The 16,379-nt window shown below is 36.8% G+C and overlaps 1 protein-coding gene across 24 annotated transcripts in view; it reads left to right on the forward strand.

Moving 5' to 3' along the window:
• The window catches only part of R3HDM1 (R3H domain containing 1), a 58,010-nt gene that overhangs the window by 14,587 nt on the left and 27,044 nt on the right, over positions 1 to 16,379 (forward strand). For 13 of the 24 annotated variants that reach the window (XM_009677378.2, XM_009677384.2, XM_009677380.2 and 10 more), the window contains 10 exons: positions 1,422 to 1,500; positions 3,074 to 3,133; positions 3,213 to 3,353; positions 5,927 to 6,035; positions 6,135 to 6,230; positions 7,636 to 7,673; positions 7,757 to 7,807; positions 7,929 to 8,155; positions 10,935 to 11,189; positions 14,625 to 14,779. In XM_009677378.2, coding sequence (XP_009675673.1) covers positions 1,422 to 1,500; positions 3,074 to 3,133; positions 3,213 to 3,353; positions 5,927 to 6,035; positions 6,135 to 6,230; positions 7,636 to 7,673; positions 7,757 to 7,807; positions 7,929 to 8,155; positions 10,935 to 11,189; positions 14,625 to 14,779 — 1,211 coding nt within the window. The remainder of the gene's footprint in view (positions 1 to 1,421; positions 1,501 to 3,073; positions 3,134 to 3,212; positions 3,354 to 5,926; positions 6,036 to 6,134; positions 6,231 to 7,635; positions 7,674 to 7,756; positions 7,808 to 7,928; positions 8,156 to 10,934; positions 11,190 to 14,624; positions 14,780 to 16,379) is intronic. The other 11 variants (XM_009677388.2, XM_009677391.2, XM_009677393.2 and 8 more) reach the window with 4 other exon arrangements.

The raw sequence follows: 16,379 nt of genomic DNA on the forward strand, positions 1-16,379 counted from the left end.
ATCTCCTGTGCAGGATGATTGCTTTCCAATTTGAAATGTGCTGAAATAGAAAATGATGAAACTTAAGCGTCAATCTAATAACTATCACTAAATTATTATGCACTTCAATTTTTTTTAATTTGCCAATTTTAAGTATATAATTATTCAACCTTAGAGTTGTCTTTACTAGAAATGCACATTTTCCCTCCTCAGAACCAAAGGTAATCCAGACCCTTGAATGCTCAGACCTGCTTGGTTTCATTTCTACTTGGCTGATGATTACTAAGGCAGGATTGATGGCATGACTAGCTCTGCCAATACAGGAACTCACTGTTGTCCTTCAGGGAACTAGGGATTCCCGTCTTTGGGTCAACTGGGAGTCTCTCCCAGAAAAACACAGGTCTCATGTATGGAGATTGAACACTTTGGTCATCCAGCTTCCTGCTATGCCAAGACACAGCTCTCCTGGCACTGCTGCTTCTGCTTCTAATTAAAAAGCCTACATGGATTAGATGTCCACCAACTCCTACCCTTCTTTGAAAAGTATAGTCCTCCCATAGCTAATAAGAACTTATTTGGAATAAAGGCACCCCAGACTGACCACCAAAAGGGCTGGAGAGGCTAGGATCTAGGCATGAGTTTGAGCCGTGCCGAACTTGAGAAGAGGTTGGCGCTTAAGTAGTTCTTGGAAGAAGTTTTAATTCCAAAAAATTATTCAAACCTATCTGAGTTTTAGTGCTAAGATCTGGAACTGTCAAAGATGTTCATGTAAGGGAAGAACTAGTGTTAGGACACCGTTTTAAAACATTGTTTCTTTTTGTGACAGATTGTAAACTATAAAAGATAACTTTGAAAATTTATAAAAATTATCTTGAAGTATTTAGAGAGAAGTCCCATAGCTTTTTGCCTTGTTTCTGGTTTCACTGAAACCAAGCCCAGTGTAACAAGGGTTTATAACAGTACGAAATAGGAATTGTGAAGGTTTAAACTATTGCTTTCTAAATTACCGGATATTGCCCGAAGGAATGTTGTAACTGTAGATCAGTTGCTGGTTCCACAGAAGTACATGCAACAGTGCGGTGTAGGATACTGGAGAAAACTTGTAGGATTGATGGAAATCAGGTGTCTCAATGTGATGTACTGCTTGAAAATATGTAGCTATTTGTTAATAGATTGGCAATGTTATTGAAGTCTTTGTTCTGTGTTACGTGTTGAGCTGGGAGATTCGAGGGAGCAATTGTGGCATTGGGTTTTTGTTTGGATTTTTCCTTGAGCCTTTTCTCTGGAAACTGAAAGTATTTACTATTGGGAACCACATGCCTAATATTTGGGCAGTGTTGATTCATAAATATGATTTTCAGCAATAAGTGTGTGTGTGTGTTGGGGGGGGAGTATTAATATTTTTTCAAAATTTAATTGTGCTCTTCCGCCCACACACTTAGATTCCAGCCAAGAATACACAGATTCCACGGGCATAGATCTTCATGAATTTTTAGTAAATACATTAAAAAACAATCCCAGGTAAGCATGAAAGAATTTAATTTCCTATTTTTCTTCCTTGTTAGCGGAAGTATAACACCACCTCCTGCCCCCCCTCCTCCTCCCCCCCCCGCCATTAAACGTGTAGCACTACATGTCAGTTATTTAGGATGACTTTTTGTTGAGCAGGCTCTCTGAAACACCAATCTATTGGTATGTGTGTGTTACAGGAGCAGAGATTCAGTACATTGAAATGGTTTGAATGCTTTTCATGTTTAATAAGCAAACAGTAAGTTCTGTCTGTGTGCAGTAGCCTGAATCAGGGGATGCTAATAATATTGCCTCTCTAAAACTTGCTCTTTTTTAGGATCTGCTTATTAGAGATCAAACTGTCTTTTATTTTAATCTGCCTTGCACTAAATTTACAGACACGGGAGCTTCTTTTAAGCTGTACCATATAACTGTACTTGGAGATATACCTCTTTACTCTGCACAGCAGGAACCAAATTTGACCTAATTCAAGTCTATTATTTTTTTAGCAACATAGCTGATGTGGTTCTGTTGCTTTGGGATTTGCAGTACGCTGCTGTCTATCTTGTTTACCCTTTGCCTCAGTAGGAATTAATACTAGGACTGTGGATATACATACAAGGCAAGAACTCTGTGGAACTGTGCTGCTGTTGCAAAGGCTATTCCACTGCTATTTATTATTCATTCATATTATAGTTATGATTTCCAGTGTGATAACGTATTGGGATTCCACTTCGTTGGCAAAAAAAAACATAGAAGAGGCTGTCATAAGGGGCCCACAGTATTTTGTCCTACAGAGAGAACCTACAAAAGCACAGATCACTATTAGACTCTTACTTTGGTCCTGTTTGAAGTCATAAAGCATTCCAGTGAAAATAAGAAATTGCAGATGAAAGTCTACTGTGGTTTTACATGCCCAGTAACAGGGAAGCTTAGTTATCAGACGTGTATGAATTATGAAGTGTGGGATATTGAATTTCATTACATGTTAACAGTCTACTGAAACTGGCATAAGCATTTTTAGGATTTTTATCATATGGTGTTTCAGCTTATATTTGTTTCAATTACCTTCAATTTTAGCTTTTTCCTATTGTTTTAACGTCTTGTCACATTGCAACATGTGCCAACTTCAACCTCTTCCTGGTTGTAGACATGTGCATCCCTTTCCGTTATCTGTAGTCTAGTCACTCTTGATCTCTAAGTCCCATGATCCAATTCACAGTTGAAGGGCCAGTTGAGGCACCTTAGTCACTGGTTTCGTTTCTTCTTGATGCCATCTTCTCAATGACTTGTACTTGCTGCTGAGCTTGTTCGGCAGAGATGGTGTGGAGGATCTTTGTACTCTGATTTCTGAGGTGACAACAGTTATTTCACTAGGCACGTTCAATAAAGTATAGCTCAGTGAAAAATGAATACTTTTTCTCCCTAGAAAATGAACAAACAAAAAATTGAATTTTATACTTGGTGGTTCTGTTTAGTCTGCCATCATCCGTTGATCACAGATGTTATCTGTGTATTCTTAAGATGAATACAGCCGCAGTTATTGGAGTGTCTCATATGTGAGTTGCTGTGTTTTTATTTTCAGGGACAGAATGATGCTGCTGAAATTAGAACAGGAAATTTTAGATTTCATTGGTAATAATGAGTAAGTACTGTACTCCTATAGGAAAAAAGATTTGAGAGTGTTCCTGTTGTTTAATAAAGCTACTATTCCTTTCTTCCAGAGTTCCAAGAAAAAAGTTTCCCCCAATGACATCTTACCATAGAATGCTGTTGCACAGGGTAGCTGCTTACTTTGGATTAGAGCACAACGTGGACCAGAGTGGGAAGTCAGTCATAGTAAACAAAACTAGCAATACAAGAATGTAAGTGTAAAAAAATCTTGAAAAGAATTCTTTTTGGTGCGCCGAGTTAACATCTGGGATATATTAAGCATTGATGCTGCATCTGTAGCAGTAGGAATATATTTGCTCATTGGGAACCAGGCAGCAAGGAGAGGTGACTGCAAGATCTTCACTGCTTAAGTTCCAGCGCCGTGTAATGATGTGATCTGTCCACGTTTAAAGTATTGGGGGAGGGGGGGAGTTATCTGTAAACTGAGGTTTTGTTATTGTTGCTTTTCTTGCAGAGATGCATTACAAACTGTGTTCTCATAAGTAAATTATAAAAATTCATATTTTATCTTTTTCAAGATTTATACCAGCTTTAAGTGCATTCTTCAATTCCTTCGGAAAACAGTACCAAAGTATTGTCAGCCCCTAACCTAGAACAGGGCAGTTTATGATAGGGTGAGGGGAAGGGATGAAACTCATAGAACATTGGCTTTTGCACTGTAAGAATATATTGGGAAAATTTAGGCACTGAAATCTGTTGATAGAATAATGTTGCTTATATATCTCACCGCTTCCTTATACAAAATAAATGTAGCAGGAACGACAGATATCTCACCAGTGGAAGTATCCACCAGGTTAACAAGTGCTACTTTACTGTGAGGGCTGGAGTGCTACTTTACTGCATGCTACTTTACTGTGAGGGCTGAAGAGTCCTTGGTGAAACCACTAGGAAAATCCCTGTTACAAAAAGTACCGTTGGATTCATGGCATCTCCAAAATGTGCGCACACAGCTGACATGTTTCATTTACAGGATCTACCTGCTCTCTCTGTCCTCTGCTGAGTGTCCTCTTGCACTCTCCTCCTCTGTTTCTCTTTCAGAAAGATGAAGGACTAATGTGTTGGCATATTTAAGTGTTTAGCACCTAGTTTCTAGTTTTAACTAAAAACACTTGCATGACACCATTCTTTAAGTACTCTATAGTTTGAGCATGGAAATAGTTCACAGCTCCTGCATCCTAATCACTGTCCCTATATAGACTCCCCTTAAATTTGGGGAACAAAATCTTATCTGCCCTAATTTTGGAGTCGATAGAACTGCAATGTCACACTGAGAATTCTCTTAAATACTTTCTTCTTCCAAAAAAAATATATTTCAGAAAATATGTGGAGTTTGAATGTATATTAAATACTACATGTGTTTCTTTTTACTTTGACTGTAAATTCCCTGAATTTACTTATAAAGGCATACATCTCAAACCTGTTGACTCTATCTATAGCATCCCTAGATTGAAGATTTCAGTCAGTCACTACAGATGGGGAATAAGAATTATTAAAGCATGACTTCTTAACTTCTATAATATTTTTTTTTAAACCATACGCATATAGTTAAAATCTTATGGCCTCTGGAAGCCCCCTATAGTTGTAGTTGCTAATTAGCAGGCATTTCATCTAACCTGTAGACATTAGAATTCTTAATGTTTTCAGTATTCTTATTTTAAATCACTTTGGATATAAAATAAGAATTTGGAAAGAAAACCTTGGAGATCTGCTCCATGTTGAATAAAACCAAACTTACCTTTTCCTCATAGGCAGATTCCCGGCTCCAGCGCCAATCAGTGATGTTACTGACATCAACAACCCAGTGCATACTGGGACGCCTCAATGGAGTGGGAAGTTGGTGATTGCAGGGCAGTAAATTCAGGGACCTTTAAAAGAAAGAGGTAAGAGAGTCTAAAGGTTCTCTGAAATGCCTGCTAATTATGTTTGGGCATCCAGTAACTAATAGGTTTGGCTCTTCAACAGAAGATGATCTCCTGATTTTATATAAATGCCCTGAGTACTAAATGAACAGAAGAAGTCTACATATGTTATGGTTTTTTTTAGTAGGCAAATTCTTCCTGGTTTTCTGAAAACATTTCCTACTACACTAGTAATTTTATTGTCTAGGTAGCTGATATCTAGTTTTGATAACAATATTTTGCAAAATATCTCATTACTCTTTCACAAAGTAGATAAAATACCAAGACTGTGTATAATCTGTTGCCTTCATCCTTTCTCTGTGGTGATCTGAAGTTCTTGCTTGCCAGCATCACTGTGTCGTCATTCTTCTCTTGCTTATTTCTATTTTAATTTTGTTTTTGTAAGTTTGAACACTTTCTCCTACATGTGTCTCCTTATCTTCTGTTCTCCTTTGAAATGAATTCTGAGTTATTGCAGCTCTAGCAGAAGGCACCTCTCTTCACTGCCATGCATGGCCAATGTCTCTTGCATGGCACAAGTCTGGATTCAAGAGCACTTCTGGTTCCCCAAAGGCATGTGATTGCTTGCCACCTTACTTGAAAATTGAGGCACAAATCTTGAAGGAAGAGATTTTTAAAAGCAGGTTTGTTATGCTTCAGGAATAGGAATGGTCAGCTGCACAGAACATGTTAATGTTTTTGGTACCTTTTCTATTGCCTGGGCAACAGACTATTGCCAAAATCTGTCATGTCAGTTAGAATACTGAATATACACAACGCTAATCAAACATGCATCATTTGGTTCCACTGTGTGTAGTATACATTCGTAAATCCATAAGTCTTTTCTTTCTAATGACTTTTTGTAGACCTGACCAAAAGTTTTGTGAGCATATAAAGGATGAGAAGAGTGATGATTTTCAGAAACGGTACATCCTTAAAAGAGATAACTCTAGTTTAGACAAAGATGACAACCAGGTAAATACATGTGGATTATATTCCCCTTCAGCTGGATATGTTTGAGTGTATACTTATATTATTTTCCTCTAGAAGTTGACACTGTGTCACTTAATTTAGATGAGAATACGATTAAAAGATGACAGAAGAAGTAAATCCATAGAAGAACGTGAAGAAGAATATCAGAGAGCTAGAGAGAGAATATTTGCACAAGATGTATGTATCACACAAAATCTTATTGTGTTTTGTCTGATTGCTTCAAACATACATTCATGTATGATTTTTCTTTCCATTTAGTTTTCTGTGTATGAAGGGAGCTAAGCAAATAAAAATCATTGGTGTGGCTTAATGATTTTGAAATAATACTGAAATTACTAGCATTTTTTTTTCCAATCATTACTACATCAAACTCAGACAATCTTAAAGTAGTATTTTGATGCATTCTCTAGCATTACCTATTTCAATGTATTTTTTGCCCCTTACTGAAATTTTAGTTAGGGAATTTTAGCACTGCAATCCTTTCAAGAGTTACTCAGAGCGATAACTAAAAATGACATTGTGGTTTCTGTCTCCGTCAAATGCATTTAATGACTAGTCACAATAAAGTGATTTGAATTCCCATACTTGAAAATTCAGTCAGAAATCTGGAATTAAGTCTCTCTTGACTTGTGTCATCAAGCAAGATGAAAATTCTGCAACTGTAACTTAGTTAATGGGTCTGTGATGTTGCTGATAATTTGTGAGCCATAAAAATATCTTAATCCTGTCCCAGGGAATCACTTAATGCCACAGTGTAAACTGTAGTTCAATCTTACATATTTTGTAATTTAGTAATATTGACTAAAGCAGAACAGGTATGTTTTCAAAAACGTGTATTACTCTACTTTTTCTGACAGTATTTGTAGCTTGTACACACCTAAACCAGGTCCTTGTTCTGAGGAAGGGATAATGAACTCTGAGAATTAAGTTGCTACATCCAAACATTTTCCAAAGCCATTATATTTGTTTGCTTCAGCTACCCAAAAAAAAAAAAAAGGATGGACTTTTACATATAAAATTACCTTCTCCTTTTTCATACTCATTTATCTTGGTATTGTATCCCTAGAAAGATTTGTACCAAATGTCAGAAGTTGTAGTTAAAAAGATAGAGTTAAAAATAGCCTTTTTGATTATACATTCTCTCAGCCTTTTAGTATTTGTGTGCTTGTTCACAAAGAATTCAGAATACAGTTATTGCAGTAGCTAGTGTTATCTTCCACTTCATAGTTTCAAGAGGAATACAAGGCAATAGACTTGTCCAGTCACACATCAGTGGGAAGCTACATAAGGCAGGGAAGGCCCAGTGCAAGGAAACAGAACTTCAGAAAATTATTGTTATAAATAAAATGGGATCAGCATTGTAATATTCTAATGCTAAATTTTATTTCCTGTAGATGGACTTTTTTTTAATGTGGAAATTCTTCACTGAAGAGGCAAACTTTTCAGGCAGTTTAATAAACAGAGGATGCTTAGAAAGTCCGTATATAATGTATAAGACTAAGTTGCATTTTGTTTTGTTACTACACTATAGTAAGGCTTTTAAATGCCATTAATAATTTCATTTATTTTTTTTGCTCCTCAGTCCCTTTGTTCCCAAGATAATTATCTTATTGATAAAAGGTAAGAAAACTTGCAGTTTCATTTTAATTTCCTTTCTTTATTTTATTAATAAATATTAAGCTATCTTATTAAAATGTCAACAGAATCCAGGAGGAAGAAACTAATAGTACACAACAAAGGCGGCAGATATTTAGGTATTTGATGCATTCTTTTTAAAAAAAAAAAAAAAAAAAAGGTATTCTGCATGCATTTCACCTTTTCTTTTCTTTTCCCCTTATTTTTCAATTGATGCTTGTGCTAAAATATAACTTACAGAATCAATAAGGAAGCATCAGGGAGATCAGCCAACAGCCATCAGAGCAGTACTGAGAATGAGCTGAAGTATTGTGAACCCCGTCCCTGGAGCAGCACCGACTCTGATAGCTCCATCCGCAATCTGAAGCCAGCTGTAACAAAAGCCAGCAGCTTCAGTGGGATATCAGTTCTGACAAGAGGCGATAGCTCTGGAAGCAGCAAAAGCACAGGCAGGCTGTCTAAGACAGGTATGATAAAATCTGTACTAATACATAGATAGCAGTGAAGTACAAGATGGGTTTGGTACTTAATGCATGTTGCAGGTGTGTACATAATCAGAGGCTTCAGTCTTGTAGATGCTCCATGCGTACACTCCCACTGAATGTGGTGGGTGCTGCATGCGTAGAAAGACTACGGGCTTAGGTGTACGGTATGTTACTGCCTTGGAGAACTTGAATTCAGATTGCAAATTAAATCAAGACTTTTGACTTCATAAATAGAATTGAAAACTGAATTACAGATGACTTAAGTTAAATGCGTTTCATCTCATGCAAGGCATTTGAAAACACTTGTCAACATAAGTACTTTACACGAAACAAAAATATATTTAAGAGTTCAAATTGCACTGAGTTCAACTCTGTAGTTTCAGTGTGGTAAAGTTGCATTGTGCTGTCTAAGGAAACTGTGCTACTGCCGTGCTAGCTAGGAAAAATCAGCCATAAATTCTGTGAACGGTTAGTTATATTTGTTATGATATCTCTCAGTGCCATTGTGAGAACTTCAATGAATGTGGCTAAAAAGTTTTTATTTAATTTTTAGATTGCTGAAAATTCGGATCAGTGAAGCAAAGTGTACTGTTTTATTGTAAGATTCAGAAAAGTTGAAAAATGCTCATTTTATAAGATTCTGGGCTTCAAAGGTGTGCTAACTTATAACTGATGTCAAAACAAAATCTTAGAAAATTGGATGTAAATCCTCAGTGGGTCAAACTGAAAGAAATTTAGTAAATAACTATTCCAAATGCTAAAGTGATTTGATACAATAGATCTTGGTTGTGGTGAGTTTTGAGGCTTGAAATAGATGGGTGGATTATGGTGGTGCTACTTGAGAATATGAAGTGTATCTGTTTTGTTTTTTTAAAAAAAAAAAACAAAACAAAACAATTGCTTGCCTGTATTGTGCTTGGCTTTGCTCTTACTTATAACACTTGTTTCTAATGAGAATCTTTTTAAATTTTTTGCTTCCCCTTTAAACCACCACTACCTCATAATTACATCATCACACTTTTCTGCCTTAATACAGTAAAATAGCTCTCTAGCTATATAGCAATAGCAATTCTGTGTCTCTTGTATACTTATATGAATTTTATTACAAAAAAATTCTCTAATACTTCTGCATATGCTTTGAATTTATGTCCTCATATTGAGTTATTTCATTTAGCAAAGTAAAAATATTATTTGTCATAACCTGAAAAGCAATTACAACCTGACAACAGTATACATAAAGTATATTCTTAAAGGGTTTTGTATTCTAAATTGTGAGAACATAAACTGATTCTTAATTTCACTGGAAACTTTATTTCGGCCTTCTGAGAGTTAGCATCTGAAGTTCAGAATGCCTGTTTTGGTGGTTAAACTGCTTCACTGCAGTTACAGGTTACAGTGATTTTGCATGTGTTGGGGTTGTTTTCGTTTGTTCATTTTAGTCAAAGATGTAATTGGCTTAAATTATGACAGTTTCAGCCTAACTTCTCTACATAATCTAGAAGTGGATACGTTTGTAAAAAAAAAAAAAAAAAAAAAAAAAAAAAAAAAAAATTGTAATTGAAGTAGCTCTGGTCAAGTGAGGATTGTGTTATAGAGCTGGGTTACGCTTTTCTGCCCCGTTTATAATTCATAGCTTTGTATTTCAGTCCATCTTTCAATAGAAAAAAAGATCAATAATCAGCACCTTTAAGGGCTTTGAGCTGTATTAACTTTTCAGCCACACAAGTAAAAGGGTCACAATTGTAAATTTCTGCGAAGGACTGCAAAGTGATTTCAAACAGTAGATAAATTTCATTATAGCACTTGCTTTCTCTTCTAGATTGTATAGAGGCTGTTGATGAAGAAATCTTACATTTGAACAATTATTTTCTGTCCCCAATCCTGCAAAGACCTAATAAAAAGGCGTGATAAATTGTACACATAGAGATCTCTAGGAACAGTGCAGTTCTATAGACCTCTCCATGTTGGACTTTGGAAAATTGCATTGACTTGCATGCATTGGCTTTCAGAAAGCTCAGGGTCTGATTCTCCACTGCCTTGCAATGTTTGTAGTCATTCATATCTGTAAAATCAATACTATTTTCATTTAGCTGTTTCATAGTCCTTTCGACTTTGAATTGTTGCATAAGACTACTTAGCCTAAAGCTACCATACTGCTGGATTTTTTTCCAGATGTATTCTTGATTTCAATCTGAAAATTGTCGGGGCAGAAAAAGTGTAGTTGGGGCAAGGGAGGGTTGGTTTTGTGCAAGTTATCTAGGTCTACAGAGCATGTAAACTTAGCTAGTGTGTCTGAAGAGCCACTGAACCCACACATCTGCATTACCCAATGGTCTGCACATATGGAATAGTTCTAGTCTGTGTGTGTATAGTGAATCCAGCATATTCAGACCACTGGGTACATTGATATGTATGCATGGGTCATGTTGGAATATGTCAACAGTCATCTGAGTTATGGATGAACTGGACTGTAGGACGTTGTGTGTGTACTGGTATATATTTTCTGTCCAAAAACTCAGATATAGATATGAAAGCCTCACTTCACAGTGCAAAGCAGTACTGAATTGACCCTTGGTTTGACAGAAGGAAGTTTGTAATGGTATTTCAGGGGAGGTGAAGGGGAAGTTCATTGAAAAGGCTGTTGTTTAATAATGTTCTTATATGCTGAACTTTAACGGTAAGCATTTACAGATATATATTTTAAGTGAGCATGCTGTTTCTATCACTAGGTAAAAACAATTTCTCGTTACTCCTTTCCTAGGTTCAGAGTCTTCTAGTAGTGTAGGGTCATCCACGGGTTCTCTTTCTCACACCCAGCAGCCTCTTCCGGTGCCAGCTCTAAGCCAGCCTTCTCATGGCACGCCTGCCGTCTATCCAACTGTCAGCACTAGTAACTCTCTTTCCTTTGATGGTGGCATAAGTGGGCAAGTGGCACCTACTAGCACTAGCTTCTTTTTGCTTCCCTTGGAAGCGGCAGGCATACCGCCTGGCAGTATTCTGATCAACCCTCAAACAGGTTGGTATCTGCTTGTGGATGTTTTTATTACAGATGAGAACTTAGAGAAAAATGTGTGAATCGTTTACATGAGATTGAATTTCAGTATTGCCTTTTCCTCCTAAGTTTTTGCGGTGTTTACGTTTGTTCAATGCACTTAATTCAAAAAGAAAGCATGACTAGCATAAACAGGGATAAGTAGACTCGCTTGTTTTTCTCTAGTGGCGTTTTAATGTCTGTGTGATATTTCAGTAGGTGACTTGCGCAAAATAGAATACTATGATTATTATCAAGAAAGCAGAACAAGCATCTGTGATTTGGGGTTTTCGGTGGGGGGGTTAAGCCTTTCACAGTACTAATATTAGAATTTCAGTGAGATGAGAAAGACTATGAACAAATGCTAATATTGATTTGAAATAATTTATCATCTTTCATTTCGCTTGTGTCTCAACTTACGTTTTTATTGTACACTTGTGACACTGCTGTGTTAATGCAAGAGAAGGAGACGCAAGATTACATGCTGTTTCTGAACTTTTGTTTGTCAATCTCTAAGAGGATTATATGTTAGCATATTTAGCCAATACTCCAATTTTAGTAAGTAGCAGGAAAAAGATTACTTCATAATAAGGTGGATGTGAAGATGTGTAGCTAATCCTCTGGACTAAAAGACAAGTTAGTGTTCTCTGAGCAAACGTTTACTCTATTGTAGAAGTTCAGAAATCTTGAAAGCTTAAATTTAACCTGTTATACGCAACACATTTTAATCTTTGGGAAAAGATTTTTGCTTTAATTTCAGTATAAAGGATTGTAGAATAGGAAGTATTTTAGAATCTATTTCCCATTGTTCTATAGATGGACTTTATTATATTTGACTATATGGCATCTGATTTTTTTCCTACTAAATGTTTCTCATCGGTGTTGTTAAAAGGGTCTTTTACTGAATTATTTCATTTTGGCAACTATATAGTTTTATACTGAAACAGATAATCTTCTCTTTCATTAACATAAGTCAATAGCTGCTGGTTTACACTGAATTTAGAGAATGTTTTAGGTTAGTTATGCAGCCTGATGTTTCTCTTAAATGCCTTAAAAGCAAATAGTTAAAGCTGGCCCTGCTAAAAGTTGGTTAACAGCTGATTAGCTGTAGCATCTAATTTTCATAGATAGTCATTATATTCTGAAGCGACCATACGCTAATTCTAGAATTAGGTTCTGGAGATAGCTCTGTAGGCTTAGCTTTCTTAGTCATAAAGTGGTAGTTGTGCATGTTATACATGAATTTTCTGCTGTGTGCATGTGAAACATCTCATGACAAATGTAGTAATTGATTAGTGAAGACCTTTTGTTAGATGAATCAGAATTTCTAGGGTCTGCCTACACTAGAGTCCTTTGAATACCTCCCATATGAAGAATATTGGCTATCGTTTTTCATATTATTGGCGTTTATAGCATGTTCATGCTAAAGTCTTTAGAGTTATTGCACAACAAAACAGATACTGCGGACAGCAGAAGGGATACCATCAGCTTGACAGTGGCTTCATTTAAAACATAGTACAGTTTTTCGTTTAAATAAGGGTTTTTATGTCATCTTTCACTCAGCTATGTGCTTGTCAATGTTCTGTGTGTGATTAGTTTCCCTTTCTCCCTCATGTACTGTTGGTCATTTTCCCTGGTGCATTGATAGGACTTCCACATAGCCACAGGGAAGGGCAGAGAAACAAATGTGATCATGAGACAGCTTTTTGTTGTTAGTCTTTAAGAACTTGCACCCACACGCACCCCTCCCTCCGCCTCAGAAAAGGTAGCAGAATTTAGATTTGGCACCGTTTAGCTTATTTGTTAAAATTAGCTTGATTTCAAACTGTGAAGTGTTTTTAGTCATTATGTACTTAAACTAGTCATTAATACTCTTTCATAATAGAAGATTATCTTATACCTAATTAGTGTCTAATAGAAGATAAAGTGCCCTTCCAGAGCAGAGACTATCTAGGTTCAGATAAACTTCTGAATTATAACTAATATACTTGAGTGATTATATTCTGTAATTGTTCTTCTATCTTTATTGTTCCAAGTGCCAGTCAGAGTTCAAAAAGCATAAGTAGTTTTTCAGCGTTTCTGACAGAGAATCTAATGATCTTAGGTCAACAGAGTCAGTCGTCTCAGTAGCTGAAGACAGTAATTGAGAAAAGATGGTTCTTAACTCAGTCACTGTGGGAAACAAGTTAGGCTTCAGTGAACACCAGAACGTGATGAGAAGAAAGAAGAAAATCTGCGATTTCCTGTTTATGTGAATACTCCCTATTCCTGAGAAATCACTTAAGTTAAACTGAACATAGCTTGACCACCTGCAGTTCAGTTGCATAATGTGTAGGTAATGATTTTAAAGTGTGCTCATGCTTCGTGTCTTTCTGTTGCATCAGTTGCCTCAGTGTCCCCGCTGGCTGGCCAATTGCGTTTAAATAAGGTAGAAAAAGTCTGTAGGAGCATTGCAGTCCACTGTAAAAGGGCCCTGCCTGGGATGCCAAGACTTCAGTCTCAGCTTAGGCCTTTCTAGAAGGAATTATACACAAGAAAATCTTTATATTGGAGAAGGGAAGAATTTAATTTATATCAGCGCTGGGACCTTCCTAAACATCACCATCAATCAACACAAGACACCTGCCCAAGCAGCTAGCCTTAATTAAATACAGGTCCTCACAGTCTTAATTTCTTGTTCCTTTGGTTCTTTTCTTTTGCATTTTTCTCAATTGAAATGAATCACTATTCTTTTATAATCCACGTTAAGCAGTTTTACTTTTTTCTAGTTCTTTTGCATTAGTCCAATACTAATGTAATATTGAAGTTGCAAATTAATGAATAGGAGGAATAATACTGCATTATTTGACTTGAAAGCTAAAAGCCAGGTCATTTATGGGTAGGGGAAGAGAGTCCTTTAACAGTAATCTTATTAGCAGTTATGGGAGTATAGTTGTAACTACTGTTTTGTATAGATTAAAAGAAAAATTATTTGCCTTGAAGCTGTCCAGCTGTCAATGATTGATGTTTAGACTGATTGAAGGAGATTCATTTAATTGTTCCCTAAAATAATATTTTTAGTAGCATTTTCCTTTATAACTCTTGCCTTTTTCAGTCCACTTAATTTAAAACAAGCTTTCAAGATTGGCAAAATAGATATTTGCCCTCTGTTTAAATTCACTCAGTAAAGATTTTTCTTCCTCTGTTTACCTGACTGCTCATGTTTTTTAACTGCATGCAGTTAAATGAGACCGATTTGGTCACTGCGATTCTAAAGGTAATTGTGGGGGTTTGGCATGTGAAACAGTAGTTATGATTTCATTTATGTTCAAATTTTGTGACTTTATTTTGCCTGCTGTAAATACATTTGCCTTTATTGTCTCCAAACTTAAATAATGCAGCTGTCTGTCTTTTGATTGTGTTTGTTCTCTAACTTTTCAGGTCAGCCGTTCCTTAACCCAGATGGCACTCCAGTTGTGTATAATCCTCCAATGCCTCAACAACCTGTTAGGACCCAAGTGCCTGGACCTCTGCAGCAGCCACCTCTTCCCCTCCCACCTCAGCAGCAGCCAGCAGCTAATCACATCCTGTCACAGGTGCACATGTCCAATACATGGTGGTTGTACTGACGATCAGTATTTTCATATCCCTGTCTGCTAATAAGGCCTCAGTAGGTTTGTTCTGTTGAAGCGTGTGTTAAAAGAAGCAATAGCTACCCAGATATGGGTAACTGGATCCTCCCCGCCCCACTATTGTCAGAACTAGTCAGTCCTCATAACTGCACAGGGTAGGCAGGCTTTCCTTAAGAATGTAGAAAATAAAGGATGTTCTCAAGATGTTTTAGTGTCAGGAATGTAGCAAGCATCACAATATTACTGTCACTTCTTTGCAGGATGAAAGTAAAAAACCAGGACGGGCACGTTTAACTGATGGACAGCTTTTCTGTCCTCTCCTGTTCTGGTTAACTTGGTTGCGTTGTTGGCTGCTATCCTGTTGTCTTTTCCTATCTCAGTTAAAGTTAGGAGTTGACCTCATAAGACGTTTAAATCGTGCAACTTGTGTGTCTCAGGCAAACGATATTAGCACTAATTGTGTGATTTCATGAGCAATTTAAGCCAGTCTAAACCTAGATTGCTCTGGAAAATGGATTCTACCATCGTCCTTAGTCACACTGCCTGGTAAGCCCTGATATCAACAATGCTGTGGTCAGGGAACTAGGCAGGGAATTAATCCAATTGAAATCCCCCCCATTCCTTCCCGCCCCGGCTTATTTTTCAGCCACGTGAATTCTTGGGCTATACAAGAAGTGCTGGTGGCACAAAAGAGATATCTCTTAGGACTGGTAGGGCATGAATGCTTCTTTAGTAGCACTTTGGTTTACCTTGCTCACAAGACTGTATATTGAAGGATAAAATGTATCCTGCTCTTGTCTTGTACTAGAGGGATTCAGTAAAATAGGTCAGATCAAGGATGACCTCAACCGCTGAAGAAAAAAGGAAATGCATATGGGGTGGGAAGAGGAGGGGTTCTACCTCTTCTTATAGCAGCTATTAGGCACCAAGCTATTGGTTATAGTCTCCCATATTTTCCAATTAGCTTCAAATTTTGTCACAAAATTACTTGGAGAGCTTGAGCTACACCTTTATCCTTGTTTATTTTCCCTGGCTGAAATCTTCTGTTCAGGTTATCTCCTGCATATGCCGCTGTGGTGGTGGTCTGTTTTTGAAGAAGGCTCATTTGTACCCTCTGTCAATATCTGGTTTACAAGTGTATAGTATTTGCAGATTTCTTCACAAATCCTTCACAGCTTCTGAGATTACCTTCTCAATAAACGCTGGAGTTGTACCTGTTCCAGACATTATTAGCAACAATAGCTCTTTGATGTTCAAGTACCTGCAGTTCCTATAAAATATTTTATATTGTTGAATAAGTAAAAGTAGTATGTTTTGATCTGTGGTTAGTAGTAGATTGTTTCTAGATATTTGGAAAGAGCTTGTATTTAGAATAGGTATGTTTTGTGACTTCAGAAAGACCTCTCTCTAAAAGAAACAGTGAATGTTAAATAGCGCTAATTTACTGCCTGATTTTTATGATTAACCTAAAACAACTGCATAAAGCAAATGCCTTTCTTCTGGGAGACAGAGATATAGCAAATGGCTTTTGTTTTAATTCTGTGCAGTCTTTCAGCTTAAAAAA

This window comes from Struthio camelus, chromosome 6 (assembly GCF_040807025.1).
Source record: "Struthio camelus isolate bStrCam1 chromosome 6, bStrCam1.hap1, whole genome shotgun sequence".
NCBI lineage: Eukaryota > Metazoa > Chordata > Aves > Struthioniformes > Struthionidae > Struthio > Struthio camelus.